The following is a 21127-nucleotide window of genomic DNA, read 5'->3' on the forward strand; positions in this document are numbered from 1 at the left end:
CCGCCTCAGCCTCCCAAAGTGCTGGGATTACAGGCATGAGCCACCACACCCAGTAACACTCTAGATTCTTGACTAAATGTGAGTAGCTGAGTTTCAAAATGCATTTTAAAACTTATTTCTTTCCTCCTTTCTTTCCAGTCTCAAGATACAACCTTGAAACAAACTGTAAAAACCTTTTTTTCCTTAGTCTTAAAATATAGCCTTGAAATGTACTTTGAAACTGCAGTCCCTTCCCTTTTCCACTGCACACTTCCTTACTCCAAGCACCTTTATCTAACCATATGCTTGTTAGGAAATTCCAGGGGTTGATTAAAAACACACCAGGCCTGCAGGTCCAGCTGTGAAATTCTCCCCCACTTACAGATTGCCTCAAGATGGATAATCTATAGCCCGATTGTAACCAGCAAAAAAAGGCTCTGGCTGCTCGCTGCTTGTGGAAATAAGTCAAAATAATAACATGTTGGGCCGGGTGCGGTGGCTCACGCTTGTAATCCCAGCACTTTGGGAGGCCGAGGCGGGCGGATCACGAGCTCAGGAGATCGAGACCACGGTGAAACCCCGTCTCTACTAAAAATACAAAAAATTAGCCGGGCGCGGTGGCGGGCGCCTGTAGTCTCAGCTACTCGGAGAGGCTGAGGCAGGAGAATGGCGTGAACCCGGGAGGCGGAGCTTGCAGTGAGCCGAGATCGCGCCACTGCACTCCAGCCTGGGTGACAGAGCGAGACTCCGTCTCAAAAAAAAAAATAACATGTTGGCCAAGCATTGTGGCTCACGCCTGTAATCTCAGCACTTTGGAAGGCTGAGGCAGGCGGGTCCCCTGAGATTAGGAGTTCGAGACTAGCCTGGCCAACATGGTGAAACCCCATCTCTATTAAAAACTACAAAAATTAGCTGGGCATGCTGGCACATGCCTGTAATCCCAGCTACCCGGGAGTCTGAGGTATGAGAATTGCTTGAACCCAGGAGGCGGAGGCTGCAGTGAGCCCAGATCATGCCACTGCACTCCAGCCTGGGGCACAGGGCAAGACTCTGTCTCAAAAATAATAAATAAATAAATAAATAATGAAGTTATTATAGCTTGAGACTAGACGGTTCAAGGAGGAAAGGAGAAAGGAAAAAAAAAGTTTTAAAACGTGGTTTGAGGCTTAGCTGCCAAGCTGCTCAGTTACATGGCCGTGGCCACTGTGAAGATGGTGCCAGCCTGCGCTCCAGGTGGACCATAACTCAAGACAGGCATCAGGGCAAGACACAGCCCCTGCACCTGCACAACTCCGGCATGCTTTCACATCAGGCTTCCCTTTTTTAAGCCCCTGTCCTCAGCCCAAACTTTGGAAATGGTTCCTTTAAGGCCTTGGCGTTTCCCATCTGCTAGCATTTCATCAGTAAAGCTGCTCTCCTTTGACCACACCTGGCTTCTTGTGAGCAGCTGAACTTGAGTTGGTTACCTGAGGATAACTATTTCCTGAGGGAGTATCACTTTCCTGTAGAAACCAGAACCTGGAGGGCAGCTTTAGTTTCCTGGAGTCATAGAACACTATTGATTACCTAACTGGTCTTGAGATTTAAATCTTCCCTTAAAAGAACTGTAGTGGTTTGAATGGGGCCTCCATGAGGATCTTTCCCTGGGACCTGTGAATGTGACCGTATTTGGAAAGACTGTTTGCAGGATACCTAGTTGATGCCAGAGGAAAAGTGTTTGCAGGATACCTAGTTGATGCCAGAGGAAGAGTGTTTGCGGGATATCTAGTTGATGCCAGAGGAAGAGTGTTTGCAGGATACCTAGTTGATGCCAGAGACTGGTGTCTGGGCAGTGGCAGCTCTCCCCAGCACCGGAACATACTGGTTTCCAAGCACCTGCTTGGATGGGAGTTATGTTTCTTTTGGGAGGGCAGAAGTGATGGGGTGCAGCTCTTTCCAACACATACCAAGCTCTCATTTTGCAGCAGCATGTTGTCTTAGACCGCAAGCTGGATGATGTAAGCAGACACAGACAGAGGTCTCTGCCCTTGGTGAGTAACCGTGGAGAAAGCGGTGAGAAAGGAATGTATTGGATATCATCTGTCCTCTTCTTCTCAACTATAATGCAAGTCTGTACTTACCATCTTCGAGCCCCACCACTGCACACCTGGCCATTATTTAATCTAACTGGGATGCACTTGTCCAGTGCAATAAGGACAAACACCCACCCTGAGGTTTGTGGCAGGATAAAGCCAGGTGTTTATTTGCAGGATGCCAAGCAAGGAGAATGAGGCAGCTCACACTTAATATCTGATGTCCACAGTGGCTTGCAAGAAAGGGTTTTTAAAGGCAGGGCGGCTGGTGCAGAGGTAATGAGTTATCACGATTGTTCACAGTCAGTTACACATCAAACACCTTGTTCTACTCTTCCCCCGATTCTCACTAATGCATCTGACTAGTCATTAAAAAAAGAAAAAAAAAAAAAAAGAAAAAGAAAAAGAAAAGAAAGGAGAAAAATAAAGGCAGGGGTAAATTTTAGGAAAGCAGAAATTACAAGCAAAATTGTAAATCAATACATTGAAATTACTCATCGGTTCAGCCTCAAAAGGACAGGATACCTTGAAGCAGAGGCTTACAGGTCATAGGTAGAATTCACAGATTTTCTGATTTGCAATAGGTTACAGAAGAGAAGCTTTGTTTAAAATTTGGGGTCAGCAGAAAAGAATGTTAGGTCTGGCTCTTGGGAACAACTTCCTCCAGGCCCCTCAGGAGGAAATTTAAGACAATATCAGTTAGAGTTTAGTCCTTAGGCCCCCTTATCTGAGGTTTATGTGCCAGTGAATCCTTGTCCAGCAAGGAGCATGCCTTTGATACGCAAACTAACCCATTCGGACCCATACCTCCAATATCTGACACGACACCCCAGGAGGCAACATTCCTCTGTCTTACGCATCCCAGAGCCTGGTGCCAGGCAGTTAGGAACCATCCCTGTAACCCAAAGCCCACAGAAATTATTCAAACTAACCAATCCTAAACCATTCACCTTGCCCTGCTTTGACTCTCTCCAAGGAAACCCCAATAAAGACGGTGGCCCAAACCTTCTCCTTGCTCCTGTCTTCTGCTTCCTGACACCTGGTGTCTTTCCCATGTGGGAAAAACAGCCTGGCCTGCTGTGCCTCCTGTCTCTAGGACCTGCGAGTAGAATAAACTTCGTCTTTTCCTAAGACTCTCCTCCATCTTCTCTTGTGGCTATACCTGACTGATCATCACGTAAAAAGGTACAAAATAGCAGATATCCAACCTATTCCTATTTTGACAAGGTGTAGCAAGACCAATATAATGGGGCAGGATAGACACAACCATACCATTTTTTTTTTAAAGTCGGTGATGGAAAAAGGGTGGTTCTCCCGCCATTTGGTTGTGTGATTAGAAGACAGCCCTTTGTCACACAGTTGTTGGCCTGCCTGTGATATTCTTGGCTATGGCCAAGATGTGTGAGGTATGTCCTTAGTTCCTCCCACTTCTGTGTATTCCTGAGGACTCTGCTTTCCCACACTTTGAGTTTTGCATCTTCTCACAGGGAATTTCTATGGCTTCTCTGTACTTTGGTGATTATATGCACATTAATCATGGTGACCTGGTTATAGGATATGGTTTCAAGAGAAGATAAAGTTCCCAACTGGTATCTGATGGGCAAAACAGGTACAGATGGACCCCCTGGGCTTTGCCCTTGATGAGCTCATGATCGCTACTAACCATCCTCCAGATGCTGGGCCACTGGCACTCTATCGGCTGCCCTATATATGGGTCTGGGCTGCTGGAGGTACCTGGTCTTCCAGTGGTCCCCTCAACACTCCCTTTCCTGTGGCCAGTCTGCACTAAGCAAGTTTTCTAACCTCTAGCCTTGTTGCATGGACTAGTAGTGGGCACTGACTATCACTTTTAAGACCAAACAGTATCAGTGTTTGTTGCTAATATTAAGTGTGTCTGGAGGTTGGGTGTGGTGGCTCACACTTATAATCCCAGCACTTTGGGAGGCCATGGTGGGAGAAGCTCAGGAGTCTGAGACCAGCCTAGGCAAAATAGTGAGAGCCCGTCTTTAGGAAAAAAAAAAAAAAAAAGTGGGCTTATTTGATGGAATTGCTGAAGTGCTATAATCATCGCTGAATCGTCTACATAACTCTGCAAGCAGAAGTACTTGTGTCTGGTCCAAACTCTGCTTTTGGCAGAGGAAGGGAAACCATCTCACAGGAGAAGAGTGACTTGGACAAGATCTCCACAGGCTTCAACGCTGGCCTCTTTCCTTTGTGCCACAGTATGATTTAGGACTGACAGGGACCCTCCTACCAATGGCCTCATCTTTTTTATTTGTTTCTTCTTCTAGCTGAGGCAACAGTTGGGGAGACAGAGAAAACAGGAAAACGATTAAGGTTGGCTTAAAGCTGTGGTGTGACCACGAGTACAATCTACCCCCAGTGTAAGAAACACAGTTATTTCTTCTTCTTTCTTTTGGGGAGGGGCCAGATCAGGTGACCAGAACTATCTAAAGCCTACAGGTCTTAGAAAACATCTTTTGGCTGTGCTTCACATTTTACTTTTTGTTTGTTTTTTGAGATAAAGTCTTGCTCTGTCACCCAAGCTTGAGTGCAGTGGCGCTCCACCGTTCATAGCAACTTCCACCGTTCACAGCAACCTCTGCCTTCTGGTTCAAGGGATCTTCCCCCACCTCAGCCCCCAAAATAGCTACAGGCATGTGCCACCACAGCAGGCTAATTGTTCTATTTTTTTCTTAGAGATGGGGTCTCACTATGTTGCTCAGGCTGGTCTCAAACTCCTGACCTCAAGCAATCCTTCTGCCTCGGCCTCCCAAAGTGTTCGGATTACAGGAAAGAGCCGCCACGCCCAGACACATTTTATTTTTTAAATGAAAATGAAAAGCCTAACAGGAATATTGACTCAGCAAGTGTTTATTATGCACCTGTGGGTTTGTGGCAATGCCAAGGGATCAGAGGAATGAAGAGGGAGGATGCTGCTCAGATGGGGGTCTCAACCTCCAGAGCAAGATGGACACAAAGCTCCAGCCAGCTGCCCAGCCCCTGGGGTGGGAGGGAAGGACTGAGGGGTAGCTGTTGTCAGATAAGGCCAAAGGTATCAGTGGCCAAAAGGGAGACACAGATCTCCTGGGTGCAGCCTCCTCCACCACTGTGGTGAAGGGTGTTGGGCTGGAGGGTTGGCAGGTTCCCCCTGCTGCTCCTACTGCATGGCATCAACCTGGCTTCCAGGTACATTACCCAGGAGGATTTCCAAATCCAGAGGCCATGTGGCCTTCCATTTCCCGAGGTGCCCTGGTTGGCTCTGGATCGGTGGCGGCGACTCGAGACAGCCTCCCTGTGGCTTCTAGTCCCCTCACATTCCCTCTGTCGCTTTCTCCTTCATGATGTGTTTTACACAGAAACACTCTGGTAAGCAGAACAGTGTTCTTCTCTGAGTCAGACGTCTGAAGCAGGAAGGCAAATAACCTTCCCAAGCCCTCAGAGCGACGGAGAGAATCCTCAGAACAGGCAGGAGCACACAGGTAGGTGGGGTAAACGTGCACAGAGAGCCCGGCTTCTGCTTGCAATTTTCCCCTCCCTTGGCCTTAAAAATTGGATTTCTCCCTTTTCCAGATATGTTGATACAAGAGACAAACTATTTAGAAAGTAAAAGCCTCAACCGTTTATTTTGTGTTCAAAGTATAACCAAATGATTTTATTGCATTTACTGCTCCTGGGCATGCAGATGCATCTACACAGAAACAGTAGTTGTGGTTATAAAATCTTTTAACGAGGTTGGGGCAGAGGCTTTTTAATTATTTTTGAGAGTCTCATTCTGTCACTTAGCTTGTGCAGTGGCGCAATCTCGGCTTACTGCAACTTCTGCCTCCCAGACTCAAGCAATCCTCCCACCTCAGCCTCCAGAGTAGCTGGGACCGCAAATGTGCAACACCACACCCAGCTAATTTTTTGTATTTTTGGTAGAGACGGGGTTTTGCCATGTGGCCCAGGCTGGTGTCACCGAGCTAGGCGATCCACCCACCTCGGTTTCCCGAAGTGCTGGGATTACAGGTGTGAGCCACTGCGCCCAGCCCAGAGTTTTCTTGATGTGAAAATTACGTGAGTGACAAGGAGCACCAGGAGCCTTGCCTGGCTTACTGTCTGTTGGTAGGGTGTGATACATGAATAATACAAAATACCCATCTGGTTTGACTTGCAGTTTAAGTCACTGCTAGACTACCGCCTTGATGCCCTCTCTTGCTGACCCTAGCCAACATAACCAGTCTTCCAGGAACAACACCATGTTTTAAATTGCTCGAGGTTTCACTACCTACTGTCACTGTCAGTCCAGAATCCCAGCAGGAGACACAGCTCCAGCTGGCCTGCCCAGCCCCCATCAGGGAGGGAGGGGAATTGGTCAGCATTTAGGGCTATTGAGTAAGATTCTTCCATGCAGAGGACACCTGCCCTGAATGCTGAAACTTGGGTCTGAACCCTGCCTTTGATGGAATTGTGAGCAAGCTCACTCAAGTTTGTACTGACTCATCTGTAAATTAGGAATGACAGCATACCTCACATTTATCTGGAGTTGTGGGCTGAATGCTGTCCCTTTCAAATTCCAATGTTGAAGTTCCAACCTCTAGTACCTCAGAATGTGACCTTATTGGTAAACAGTTGCTGCGGATACAGATGAGGTTATACTGGAGGCGGTGGGATGGGCTCTAATCCGATATGACTGGTGTCCTTAAACAAAGGGAGGTTTGGAGACAGACACGCACACACCAAGAGTGCCAGGTGGAGATGAAGGCAGAGACTGGGTGACGCTTCCACACACCAAGGAATGGCAACTGCCAGCAAAGGCACGAAGCCGCTTCTCCCTCACAGCTCTCGGAAGGCACCAACTCTGAGGACACCCTGATCTTGGACATGCAGCTCCCGGAACTGTCAGGGAATACACTCCTGTTGATCTACGCCAGCCAGTGTTTGGTACTTCGTTACAACAGACCTAGAAAATGGACACACCAGCACCCCAAGCTAATGTATATATAAAGTGTGATGTCGGGGAAGGTTCTGTTCTGGAGCTTGGCTCACCCAGACAGGAGAACCCCTCACTGGAGGCAGAGCTCCACATTCCTAGACAGGACAGATTGGAAGAAGGGACTTAAGTGCCTTTTAAACGATGACAACTCAGCTTCCAACCCACAAGCATTTACCAAGGATCTTTGGGGTATAAAGACATTATGGGGTGGGTGTGCAACACAAATTAAAATGTAAGCTTTGTTTTTGGTGAGCTCCAGATCCCTAGTAACTGGCCCCCAGGAAAATCAACAGGTATGATGACTGTTTCCAAACCTCAAGAAGGAGCTCTGCAGACCCCTGCCACAGATGCCAGCCCAAAAGGGCTGCCTGATCATCTTGGATCTGCGGGGTGCTCCTGCCTGACGGCCACGAACCTGGGGCTCAGACATGACATGTCTGTCTCAGTGTGGCTGGCCCTGCTCCCCACTGAGCCCATCAGTCCCACCCTGCCTTCTTCTTTCCTCCAGTCCAGTACCCGCCAGCAGCTTCTCAGTGGAAGTGCAGGCACCCTGGAGCTTCGGGAGCAGATCCTAGCGTTCAGACAGGGAAGGAAGGGAGGGAGTATACTGAGGTTTGGCTGGTGACCAGGGTGCCGCCCTGACGGGGGATAGCCCAGTTTTACTCCCCGAGCTTGGGGAGCATGGGTCAAGGGTGTCTAAGACGCAGAACACCTGGCATGTCCAACCTGGTGGTGGCACATTCCCCCGTTTTTTGGCACAGCTGAAAGAGAACACTCACTTGGCCACTCTTCCATTACCTGGGGGAGGGAGAGTGCTCCCATGGCACCACCGGAACGCTACCTGAGAGCAAGGACAGGAGGGAGGTGTGCTCTCTATGCTGGGGAAGGTGCGTCCTGGGTGGAGGCGCTGATCAGTACCAAGGTGAGGGGGCAGCACCAGCCAGGGTGAGGCCGCCCCAGGCGGGGAGACTCAGTAGGAGTTCAGAGCCTGCTTGGAACGGCGCTTCATGTGCAGGCGCTCGTGGCGGAGGAGGTCATAGTTCTGCGTGAAGCTCTTGACGCAGTACCGGCACTGGAAGGGCCGGGCTTTGTCCTTCAGGTGGAAGTGGCTGCGGTGCCGAGCCAGGTGGTCGTGCCGCTGGAAGGCCTTCCCACAGTCACAGCACTGGAAGCTCAGTTTGGCCTTGCCGTTTTCCAGCGGCTCTTTGGGACCCTTGTCGGCGTCCTCGGATGCCTCCTGCTGTCTCTTCTCCACCGGCTGGAGTCTGTCCGGCTGCAGGTGTATCCGCCGGTGGGAGAGCAGGTGGGAGTTGAGGCGGAAACTCTTCCCGCAGGCACCACACCGGTAAGGCTTCTGGGCCTCGTGGCTCTCTAGGTGCCCATCCAGGTCCTCGCTGTCACTGAACAGCTCCCCGCACACCGAGCACTCGTGCGGCTTCTCCTGCTCCCTGCGGCTCCGCAGGTGCCGGATGAAGTTGACCCTCCAGCGGAAGATTTTCCCACAGTTCGGACACACATAGGACTTCTTGGAGGTCTGCACCTCGCCCCCACCCTCGGCGCTGCTCCGGTGGGAGGCGGGGAGGCTGCGCTGCTTCTCTGTGGGGCTCCCCAGCTCTTCTGTGCAGTACGGACCGTGCTGGGAGTCCTCGTCCCCAGAGCTGGACAGAACGATCTCGATGGTCACTTCTTCGTCCAGGCTGTTCTCTAGAGATCGCGGGTTGCCGCCAGCTACAGGAAGGCAACACGCAGGTCAGCGGTGCTGCACAGGCCACATCCCAGCCCCTATGACCGCGGCAGAGGAAGACTCAGCTTGGAGTTGACAAACCCATATTTTTACAATGTTCCTCGGTGACCGAGGCGGCCTGGCCAGCCCTGCAGGGGCCACTGGTGTAGCCTCACAGGAAGAAATCTTCAGCATGGGCCACGCTGCGTCCAGAGCACGCTGGGCACCTTGCTCTCCCTCTTCCCAGCCACTTTCCCTTATCTCCACCCCCAACCCTTTCGTTCTCTACCCACGCAGACCACCCCATCCCCCCAAGCTCTAGGAGTCTGTATTTATGTGTGTAAAGCCTTGACCATTTACAGATCACGAGGCGTGGGGGAAAGCTCTATCAGGATAGTGAAAGGACTCGGGAGACGAAGACTCTACACCCTACACATACCATGTGCTGGGCACCTGCCTGCTCCAGGGACTGTGCTAGACTTGACATGCACATTCCTATTTGCTCCTGGACGCAACCCGATGACCTGTTGGTTGCCATGTTTACACATACACTAAGGTGATCTGTGCCAGGAAGGAGGGCTGAAATGCTACTCAGCCTTGCTGGGCTGCTCAACAGTCCCAGGCTGCCCAGAGTCCTGGGTCCCCCACAGCTCCCTGGCTCCCGGTAGCGCCGCATTTCTGAGGCCACAGGTGGTGATGGATAAAGCTGCTCTGGACTTCTTGCATCCTGAGTCTGTGATGTTGGGAAGGTGGAACCGGGGAGGGGCTGGGTGGGCAGTGCAGAGGCCGGCCTGAGGTCCTGGCTTATGGAGCAGAGCCTATCATACAGGTGGCCTGTTTCCTCACTGCTGTGAAATGCAGAACTCAAATCTAGAACTTAGGGGGAGTGAACCAGGCCCTCCCAGATAAGAGAAGGAACATGGTTAGTCTGAGCTTCATGGCTATGGGGAGGAGAGCCCTGACAGGTCAGAGCAGCTCAGGACAGGAGAAGCTGGACAAACAGAAGCAGGGCAGGAAGACACAGAGGCTATGGAGAGCAGAGAGATGAAAGGCAATGGTGGAAGCGGAGGGGGCATTTGTCCCTCAGTCACAAGGGGGTCGGGGGAACATGAGTCTGGGAGTGGGTACTGAGTCTGCCAAGAACCCATGTAGTATAGGAGGGAAATCATCAGATGAAGACAGAGATTGTGTGTGTGTGTGTGTGTAATTTTTTGTAGAGATGGGGTCGCACTATATTGCCCAGGCTGGTCTCAAACTCCTGGGCTCAAGCGATCCACCCATCTCAGGTGATCCACCTGCCTCAGCCTCCCAAAGCGCTGGGATTACAGGTGTGAGCCACTGTGCCTGCCCAGAGGCTGTGTGTGAGGCTCATCTCGACTCTTGGTTTTCCAGCTGCAGGAACCTCAGCTTCTCTGAGCTTGGGTCACCTCGTCTACAAGGTGAGCATGACAGTGGCAGCCCGTCACTCTAAGTTGCTGGTGGGGCAGGTGAGGTCATGTGTGTGATGTACTTTGTGGACCTCACGGGGTGGTGACAAGAGCAAGGTGTAACTTTTACCAGGCTGCCGATGACAAGGTACTTGATCAGCAGTTGACTTCTGTTAATGGACTTGGGTGGAAGAAGAAAACAAAGTGACAAGGTGGACCGCTAAGATCTCTTACTTGTTAACTGGGTGAGGAGACGGAATTATGAGAGCAGACAGTGCATGTTATGGGCGAAACTGTGTCCCCCTGAAAATTTACACGATGAAGTCCTAACCCACAGGGCCTCAGAATGTGATTACTTGGAGACAGGGTCTTTCAAGAAGTAATTCAGTCAAAATGAAGTCAGATGGTGGGGCCAATCCAAAATCAATGGTGTCCTTCTAGGAGGAGGAGACTGGAGGCAGACTTCAACAGAGAGAAGGACCCTGTGAGGACATAGCAAGATGTGAGCCGTCTCTAAGGCAAGGAGAAAGGCCTCGGAAGACACCAGCTCTGCTGAAGCCTTGATTCTGGACTTGTTGCTTCTGGAATTGTGAGAAAATAAGTTTCTGTTGTTTAAGTCACCCAGCCTGTGGTACCTTGTTACGGTAGCCACAGTAGACTAACATAGACTTTGGCACCAGGAAGTAGGGTGCAGCTAAAACAAAGACCAAAAACTGTTGAAGTGATTTTAGAACTAGGTCATGGGTAGAGGCTAGGAGAGTTTTGAAATGCATGTTTAAAAAGCCTTGAGGAGGTGGCTGGTAGAAATATGGACATTATAGGAAATTGGAGAAAAAGAGATCCTCCAATTATAAAGTGGCAAAGAATTTGGCCAAACCATATTCAACTGTTCTGTGGAGACAGAAATTGTAAGTGATGAACCTGGATACTGAGCGAGGAGATATCTAAGCAAAGTGTCAAAGGCAAAGACTAGTTTTTTGCTGCTTATAGTGAAACGTGAGATGAGAGAGATAAACTGAAGAAGGAATTGTTACACCAAAAAGGAACCATGACTTCAAGATTTGGAAAATTCTGTCTCTCTATACTGCAAAAAACAAGAAAACATGCACTGGAGAGACACCAAGAGTGTGGCTGGCTCATCATTTGTTAAAGAGATTCTGGGTATGATTCATGGATCCAATCAACCATCTCAAGAGATGCCAGGAACAGAGATGCGGTTATCCAGGAAGGTCTATGGAGGGCACCCTTGTCTGACGGCCTGCAACCCTGTGAACTGCATGGAGGGCAGGGTTTCTGAGTATTATATACCAGCAGAAACACTGCCAGCTGGAACTGAAAGGAAGAGAGATGGGATGAAATAAAAGAAGGCTAGAACTTCCGGGATTCTACAAACTGGCCAATAGATCTATCTGGCTATGAATATGTACTATCCTTCAAGAAAAGGGAAGAATGACTCCAAAGGTGGCTCAGAGGTTACAGGACTGCCACTGTCATCATCGGACCAGAGGGTACAGGCTCAGGAGATGAAGTCATTTCCTTCTGAGTTCCAAAGAGCAGGGCCAGTAGCCTGCTGGGCCTGGAGAACAGAGAACTGAGCCAAAGGTTATTGCTGAGCCTTAAAATCCCATGGAAATGACCTGCTAGATTTTTTTTTTTTTTTTTGAGATGGAGTCTCGCTCTTGCTGCCCAGGCTGGAGTGCAAATGGCATGATCTTGGCTCACTGCAACCTCTGCCTCCTGGGTTCAAGCAATTCTCCTGCCTCAGCCTCCCAAGTAACTGGGATTACAGGTGTGTGCCAACACGTCTGGCTAATTTTTGTATTTTTAGTAGAGAGAGGGCTTCCCCATGTTGGCCAGGGTGGTCTCGAACTCCTGACCTCAAGTGATCTACCTGCCTCGGCCTCCCAAAGTGCTGGCATTATAGGCACGAGCCACCACACCTAGCCCTGACCTGCTAGATTTAAGACTTGCTTGGGACATTACCCTTTCTTCTCTTGGATTTCTCTATTTGGAATGAGAATGGTCTAGGCTATGCTTTTCTCACAGTTGTATTTTGGAAGCAGAAAACATCTGGTTTCACAGTTCATAGCTAGAGAGGATTTTGCCTCAGGATGAATCATACTTCAAGTCTAACCCACACCCGATTGAGACGTTGATATTTAGATGAGATTTTGGACTTACATTTGATGCTGAAATAGGTTGAGAATTTGGGGGCTGTTGGGATGAGGTGAATGGATTTTGCTTGTGGGAGAGACATGAATTTTGAAGGTCCTGAGGGTGAGGTCTTATGGGGGATGAATTGTGTTGTCCCAAAATTTCATGTTGAAGTTCTAACCACTAAGGACCTCAGAATGTGACTGTATGTGAAGATAGGCTCTTTCAAGATGTAATTAAGTTAACATGAGGACATATGGGTGGGTGGGCTCCACAGTCCAATATGACTGGTGTCCTTATGAGAGAAGATCAGGACACTGACAAACACAGAAGTAAGACCACGTGAGTACACAGCAAGGCGGTGGCCATCTCCAAGCCAAGGAGAGAGGCCTCAGAAGAAACCAGCTCTGCTGACACCTTGATCTTCTATTAGTTGCCTCCACAATAGTGAGAAAATAAAATTCTGTTGTTTAGGCCACCTAGTCTGTGGTACTTGTTATGAAAGCCCTAACAGTAATATAGCACATAGCAGACAACATCACCTCAAATCAGCTAAAATGACCAAACTTTGATACGTAATTTCTATAAAAGGGGAAATAAATCAAGGATAGTCCCATTATGTGCTATCAACACAACAATATGAAGAAAATTCCTTGAAGAGAGAAAGCAGATGAGACTGCTAGAAGTCTGCCCAAAATACCAGAAGGTAAGCAACACCAAGGAGTTCCCAACTCAGCACTAAGAGCAAAAGGATGTGTGTGTGTGTGTGTGTGTGTGTGTGTGTGTGTGTGTGTGTATACACGTACTTGTGTGCGTATGATGATGGTGGGTGGGGGCGGGGGGGGGGTTGTCCCTGAATCAGCTGTCAGGATAATGTTAGCGAAGACAGAAAAGAGTTATTAGGCCAGGCGCAGTTGCTCACACCTATAACCCCAGCACTTTGGGAGGCCGAGGTGGGTGGATCACTTGAGGTCAGGAGTTTGAGACCAGCCTGGCCAACATGGTGAAACCCTGTCTCTACAAAAATACAAAAATTAGCTGGGTGTGTTGGTGGGTGCCTGTAATCCCAGCTACTCGGGAGGCTGAGGCAGGAAAATTGCTGGAACACGGGAGGCAGAGGTTGCAGTAAGCCAAGATCGCGCCACTGTACTTTAACCTGGGTGACAGAGCTAGACTCCATCTGAAAAAAAAGAAAAAAGCTATTGGTCTAACTGCCAATATATGCATTAAACCATTTACTCCTTGGCAATAACTCTATAAGGCAGCTTTAACTATTATTTCTGTTTTACAAATCAAACATTTAAGGCAGAGAAGTGAAACTGCCCAGGGTTTCAGGGGAATTGAGCCCAGTGGAGATGGGGACCAGGGCTTGTGGCCACACAGCTAGCAGCCAGGCTGCTGCAAGTGCTTGTTGCAGGCGGAGGGGCAAAGGCATGCAGCACGCAGGTAAATCCATGACTACCACCTCAGGAAGGATGCTCTGGCCAGGAATGAATGACTTCCTGCAAGCTGCGGGGGTTAAGGGGAAAAGCAGGGGAGACTAGGAAGCTGGATGTGAAAAACCAAAACGATAAAGGCATTATTAAAAACTGTAAAATATTCTTGTAAAGTTAGAATGGGGAAGCTTTCTTAAGCAAGGCATAAAACCAAAAAGATGATGAGTAAGTGTATCTACATTTAAAAACTGTTAAGAAAACATTTAAGCCAGGCATGATGGCACACGCCTATAGTCTCCCCAGCTATTTGGGAAGCCAAAGCAGAAAGACTGCTTGAGCCCAAGACTTCAGAACCAGTCTAGGCAACATAAAGAGATGCCATCTTTTTTTTTTTTTGAGACAGAGTCTCGCTCTGTCGCCCAGGCTGGAGTGCAGTGGCGCAATCTCGGCTCACTGCAAGCTCCGCCTCCCGGGTTCACGCTATTCTCCTGCCTCAGCCTCTCCAAGTAGCTGGGACTACAGGCGCCCACCACCACGCCTGGCTAATTTTTTTGTATTTTTAGTAGAGACGGGGTTTCACTGTGGTCTCGATCTCCTGACCTCGTGATCCGCCCGCCTCGGCCTCCCAAAGTGCTGGGATTACAAGCGTGAGCCACCGCGCCCGACCGAGACCCCATCTTTAAAAAAAAAAACCAAACATTTATATGCTGCAAGACACATAAACAAAGTTGAGAGAAATGGAAGAAACTATGTATAAATACAGCAGAGGCAAGGGATTCAGACCCAAAACTACAATGACACGTGGGTTCAGGTAAGAATCAGAAACTTGGATTTGGTATTTAGAAGAATTTATGAAAGATGGCAGTTTCTATGAATCCACAGAAAAAGCAAACCGTGGTTTGGTAATGCAGAGTAAAAGCCATGGGTCTGGAGCCTGACAGCCTGAGTTCAAATCTTTTTTTTTTCAAGATGGAATCTTGCTCTGTGTCCCAGACTGGAGTGCAGTGGCGTGATCTTGGCTCACTGCAACTTCTGCCTCCTGGGTTCAAGCAATTCTCCCTGCCTCAGCCTCCTGAGCAGCTGGGATTACAGATGCCCACCACCACGCCTGGTTAATTTTTTTATTTTTTAGTAGAGACGGGTTTCACCATATTGGCCAGGCTGGTCTTGAACTCCTGACCTCAGGTGATCTGCCTGCCTCGTCCTCTCAATGTGCTGGGATTACAGGTGTGAGCCACAGCGCCTGGCCATTTTTTTTCTCTCTTTTTTTGAGACAGAGTCTCGCTCTGTCGTCCAGGCTGGAGGGCAGTGTCATGATTTCTGCAGCCTTGACCTCCCAGGTTCAAGTGATTCTCCTGCCTGAGCCTCCCCTAGCTGAGACTACAGGTGTCTGCCACTGTGCCTGGTTAATTTTTGTATTTTTAGTAGAGACAGGTTTCGCCATGTTGGCCAGGCTGGTCTTGAACTCCTAACCTCAGGTGATCTGCCCGCCTTGGCCTCCCAAAGTGCTGGGATAAGAGGCATGAAGCACTGCGCCCAGCCTGAGTTCAAATCTTCACTCCACCACCTACAGCTTGTGAGCACTGGACTCTGGGCAAGTGACTTCAGCTCTCAGGTGCCCCAGCTGCAATAGAGAGACATCAAGCCACCCATCTCAGAAGGTGCCATGAAGATACAATGCACAGAATCATGTCATCATGTAAATCACTGAATCCTGGTGCAATGTTTAGGACATAAAGCAAACAAGTGTGAGTGCAAAAATAAATAAATAAGGATAAATGAATACTAACTAGGCAATTCACAGAACACAATAAACAGGAAAAGATATTCCACCTCAGTGGCGGATGCAGGAGCATTATCTGATTGGCACAAACTGAACATCTGGAAGTGTCCTGCATGGGCATGGATATACAGAAGCAGACCTTATCACCAGCTATCCGGCATCAGCTGGCGGGAAAAGCCTTTTAGGAAGGCAAGCTGGCAGGACCTACCAAAATAAAAACAGTGCCCACTCTTTGAAATCTATCATCTCTCCCCTTTCTCAGTAGCAACGCTTGGCTTCTGGCTGTTTCAGAGCAGTCTGTGTCAGAGTCCAGCAAGGGAAGAATGGAGTTGAAAACTTCTGTGTATAAATGAACATCCATCCATCTTCTAAAAGTATGTTAATGGGGCTGAGAGACATGCTATGGGCAGAAAGAAGCTAGAGAAGATTCAAAGTGCACCACAAACATCAAGCCTGCGCCTGAACTCCAAGTGGACCCCAAATGAATGCATCACCCTTGGCATGCAGAGGTGGGCTTCTTAAAAACCAGGGGTGGGCATCCATGCTTGTGGAGCAGGATCTCATCCTTTCAGATCTCCCACACTAGAAAAGCCCCTTTGTCCATGCATGAAAGGGGTCCAGGTACAAGATGCATGAAGCTGGGTCAAAATGGCACAAATCTTGCCTTCAAAAGCATCACAGGTACAACAGATAATATGTGTGAGTCAGTCTCCATAGCTGCAGAAAACTACAATGACAACGTGGGTTCAGGTAAGAATCAGAGGCTTGGGTTTGGTATTTAGAAGAGAAAGATGGCAGCATTGCAGCCTCTGCTTCTGGAGGTGGTGACTTTTACCAAGACGACTCAGAGTCTACACTGTGGCTGTTTCTCTGAAAGCAGGAATGGAACATACACTTTCCAAGAGTCCTGTGCAGCCTCAGCATGCCAGAAACCTGCTCTTTAATCCCAATTCCAAGATTCTGTGTCAGGATGCTGGCCATCCATGCTGAGAGAAGAAAAACACTCAGCACATCACCAACAGCACTCCAGCAGCACCCTGCTTTGACACACCCTCTCGGCCCCTGGGACAGGCAAGGAGGGTGAGCCTGGGATCGGGAGTGAGCTGGAGAATGACCCCAGCACGACAGAATCAGGGCAAACAGCTAAGAACACCACAGCAGAGGTCAGCGGGATCCTGAGGAGTTCGGTTCCTAACTGTCCCATGCCGTCACCACTGCACATTTACATCACACACCCACATGCCCCCAACACACAGGTGCACCCGTGAATGCACACGCTCACACATGCAGCACACCACATACACCACGTATGTGTATGCACGCACACATGCATTCAACACAACCATCCCCCATGCCACACATGCACATATACATTCATGCGACACACCACAGACACACATGTGCACACACAGGCACACACCCCACACCTCCCTGACCCTTCTTTACCTGGGTAGGTGTTTTGAGGCACCACCGTCTGTGGGCAGGCCTGGAACTCTGGCACCTGCAGCTCCTCACGTTTCCTTCTTTCTTCTACCTGGAATGGCTGGAGACTTGGAGAGTCTTTCCAGAGGAGGAAATGGAAAAAGTGATTTGTCTTGCACCTACAGCACTACCTGGGAGGGTGCTATCCGAATAGATGCCAGGCTATGACGTGGGGGCGGCCCTGGGCTCCCTCCTGGGGAGTGGCAGGGGGTGGCCACTCAATAAGTTCTGCTGAGTGAATGAACCTGAAGGCAAAATGGGCCAACTCCACAAACATGAGCTCTGAAGCTAGACAGAATCTACGTAGATCTGGGTTCTGCTCCACCTACTCTATGGCCAGAGACAAGCACCTCCCCAGCCCCGCATTGATTCCCACTTTCTGTGGTGGGTTTTCTACAGTCATCACCACAGGCCCCTGCACACTCCGCACATCCTGCACAAACGGCGTGTGCAGAGCCTACAGCGTAGAGATGGGACAGGAGCTACTGTGCCATGCCAAGTCTCTGAACGCTTGTTCCAGGTGGGAATGGTGCATCAAAACCTTGTCTGCTTCATGCCAGCTCTAGGTCCCAAAGGGAAGGAGGTGTGGAGCTGCTGATGATTCTGTACAAAGCTATTTCCTCCTGAAGGAGCAGATGCTTTGAAGCACTGTGGCATGGAGATCATGGGTGCAAGTGTGACACAGCCTGAAGGAGGGCTGGAAACTGCTGCTGCTGAGCCCCAGCACCTCCCCACGCCCATGTCCTCACAGCACCCCTGTACCAGGCAGATGGGAAGACTAGACAGGTGAGGCACCTCAAAGGGCTGTGCTTGGTGCCCAGTTAGGAGGAGACACTCCCTCTGCAACTGGGCTTGTCATGAGTATCTGACCTCACTCCTGGAGGGGTCGCTGTATTGTCAGCACAAACCAGATGTTACTTACAGGCAGAGGAGAAAGACATTCCTATTACTTCCCAGTCCTTGGCCAAGGGAGTACAATCCCAATGCCTGGCAAAATTAAGATCCCCCAGTCTTTCTATGAAAAGTCAGGGACAAGGCAAGACATGCAAGACCCACATAGAGTCTGGGGAAATGAAGAAGGCAATTAGGGGCTGCAGAGAGAAGCCAGCGAGTGGGCTCACCTCTGGCTGCCAGCAACCCTTCCCCCTCCTCTGTCCACTCAGTTCTGGAATCACTACTCACCCAAGTAGGAGACCTGGGGCACTTCTTTGCCCTGGAGATCCTGCAACTCTGGAACGCGTGGCTCATTTTCCCCTCCCTGGGAGAGATCTGGCTGGGCAGCTAGGTCGTCTGTTCAAAGAAAAAGGCACGGTACGTATTTATTAGTAATCTGATCCTGCAGCAACCAGGGCTGGTCCAGAAGAGAGAAAGTGGAGGGATGCCCAGCGGGCATGGCACCATCAGGGGCGAGAAGTGAAAAGGCCAGAGCCGGCAGTGCAGGGCAGTGGGGGCAGCACACGCAGGGAGAGCTATGGGCTTGGGGGTCTCTCTGAGGCTTTCGGGCATAAAGCAGACGTAAAGGGACAAACGAGTAAGAATGATGGAAGAGAAATGGACATACAGGACATGTTCTATTTGGTTCTGATAAGCCTGATGTGGTGAGACAGCAGGTGATGGTCAATCGGACACACTGCCTGTAGGGCCACTGTGTGCAAATGACCTCCTGTCCAGGTTGGGGGTGAACAGAGCGATCTGACGCAGGCCCCGCTTCCCTGATCTTATGGGACGAAGTTGACTCTTACTCCAAGTGAGAACCCCCCTGCGCAGTTCCCTGGTCTTGAGGTATGGGGGAAAGTTAAGTCTTACTTGGAGGTACTGAGACTCCGTAATCCTCCCCAATGATGAACTCTCCATAGAAGCCAGTCTGGGCAGGATCTAGAAGGGACCAATCCTCTTCAGAGAAGCATAAAATCATGTCCTTGAATGGAGAAACCCGATTCTGAAAGCACAGGAGAACAGGGATGCCTCAGTCCAGGACAAGCTAGGTGTCTCAGTCTTAGTCCATTGAGGCTGTGACAACACAACGCTGTAGGACGGGCAGTTTCTACACAACAGAAATCTGTTCCTCACAGTTCTGGAGGCTGGACGTCCGAGATCAAGGTGCCAGCAGGCTGGGTGCCTGGTGAGGGCCCACTTCTTGGTTGAAAGACAGGCATCTTCTGTGTCCTCACATGATGGAGAGGGCAAGGGAGTTCTCTGGGGCCTCTTTTAGGAGGGACTAATCCCACTCAGGAGGGCTTTGCCCTTGTTACCTCATCATCTCCCCAAAAGGCTCCACTTCCTAATACCATCATTTTGGGGATTACAATTTCAACACAAATTTTGGGGAGACATAAACACTGAAACCATAGCATTCTGCCCCTGGTTCCCCCAAATTCATATCCTTTTCACATGCCAAACAAATTCATTCTATCCCAATAACCCCCAAAGTCTTAATTCATTCCAGCATCAACTCAAAAGTCCAAAGTCCAACCTCTCATTTAAATATCATCTAAATCAGTTACGGTTGAAACTCAAGGCACAATTCTACCTGAGACAAAATTCTCTCCAGCTGTGAACCTCTGAAATGAAACAAGTTATGTGCCTTCCAAATATAGTGGTGAGGCCAGCGCAGTGGCTCACACCTGTAATCCCAGCACCTTGGGAGGCTGAGGCAGGCAGATCACCTGAGTTCAGGTGTTTGAGACCAGCCTGGCCAACATGGTGAAACCTCATCTCTACCAAAAATACAAAAAGTAGCTGGGCGTGGTGGCGGGCGCCTGTAATCCCAGCTACTTGGGAGGCTGAGGCAGGAGAATCATTTGAACCTGGCAGGCGGAGTTTGCAGTGAGCTGAGATCATGCCACCACACTCCACCCTGGGCAACAGGGTGAGACTCCATCCTAAAAAAAAACAAAACAAAACACACACACACACACACACACACACACACACACACACAGACACACATACACATATACAGTGGTGAGACAGGCACAGGATAAACATTCCAATTCCAAAAAAGGGAAATAGAAAAAAAGAAAAGGAGTAACAGGTCCCAAGCAAGTCCTAAACCTACGGGTCACAGCACATTATGGTTTACGGCTTGAGAATAATCTGGAGAATAATCCTTTTTGTCTTGATGCTGTGCTCCCCAGGCCCACTGTGTTGGGAGGTGACCCCGCCTTCCAAACCCACAGGTGGCACCTTCACTGGGCAGGAGTTGAGCCCCAAGGCCCTGGGTGGCCCTGTCCCTGGCTTTTGGTGGTCCCACCCCATGGCAGCCCCTGGTGAGGGCCTGCCCCCACCTCTGTGGCAGCTCTGTGTATCTTTCAGAGGCCCAAGGCTCTCTTGGGCTGGAACTTCGCTGGTGGCCCCACCAGCTAGGGCTTCAGGAGTGACTGAAGCGAGGCTCTCTGCTGTGGTCCCGCTTGCTGTGGGTCTTGTGCTCTGGGCCTGTGATGGGCAGAAGAGCCCTGATGATTTCTGAATTTCCTTTGGGGTCATTTTTCCATCTTCTTGGACTAGCTCCTAGCCTCAGTTTCAATGGCAAAACCTTTATCTTCTCTCCTAAACAGGCTGGCTCACTCCTATCAACATAGGCTGACAAATATTCCCGATCTTTAAGTTCTGCTTCCCTTTTAAGTAACAATCCCATCTTTAAATCACTTCTCTCTTTTCACATTTCACAAGCTGCACCTTCAAAACCTTGCTTAGATATTTCTGCAGCCAAATATCCAACTGCAGTGGCCCGTAAGTTCCACCTTCCACAAAACACTAATACATAAGCACAGTTCAGCCAAGTGATTCGCCACTCTAAGAAGGATGGCCTTTCCTCCACTGCCAACCACACGTTTCTCATTTCCATCTGGGACCTCATCAGAATAGCTTTGCTGTTCACATTTTTACCGACATTCTGGCTGAGGATTTCAAATCTCCTCTTTTCTTTTGGAGCTCACTAGAAATCACCCGTAATAGTCTGTTTACGGGCCGGGCACGGTGGCTCACACTTGTAATCCCAGCACTCTGGGAGGCTGAGGCTGGCAGATCACTTGAGGTCAGGAGTTCCAGACCAGCCTAGCTAGCCAAAATGGCAAAACCCTGTCTCTACTAA

General features: G+C 49.6%; 1 protein-coding gene across 6 annotated transcripts in view; it reads right to left on the reverse strand.

Moving 5' to 3' along the window:
• Window positions 1–2865: 2865 nt before the first annotated feature.
• ZNF496 (zinc finger protein 496) overlaps window positions 2866–21127 on the reverse strand; it is a 37903-nt gene continuing 19641 nt past the window's right edge. For 4 of the 6 annotated variants that reach the window (XM_058430471.1, XM_032136467.2, XM_058430470.1 and 1 more), the window contains 4 exons: window positions 18841–18973; window positions 18217–18324; window positions 16999–17112; window positions 2866–8757 (listed from right to left, as the gene is read on the reverse strand). In XM_058430471.1, the coding sequence (XP_058286454.1) occupies window positions 8000–8757; window positions 16999–17112; window positions 18217–18324; window positions 18841–18973 (1113 nt within the window). In that variant the 3' untranslated portion in view covers window positions 2866–7999. Of the gene's footprint in view, window positions 8758–14467; window positions 16539–16998; window positions 17113–18216; window positions 18325–18840; window positions 18974–21127 lie in introns of those variants that run through there. The other 2 variants (XM_058430472.1, XM_058430473.1) reach the window with 1 other exon arrangement.

Source organism: Hylobates moloch, unplaced genomic scaffold, assembly GCF_009828535.3.
Source record: "Hylobates moloch isolate HMO894 unplaced genomic scaffold, HMol_V3 SCAFFOLD_18, whole genome shotgun sequence".
NCBI lineage: Eukaryota > Metazoa > Chordata > Mammalia > Primates > Hylobatidae > Hylobates > Hylobates moloch.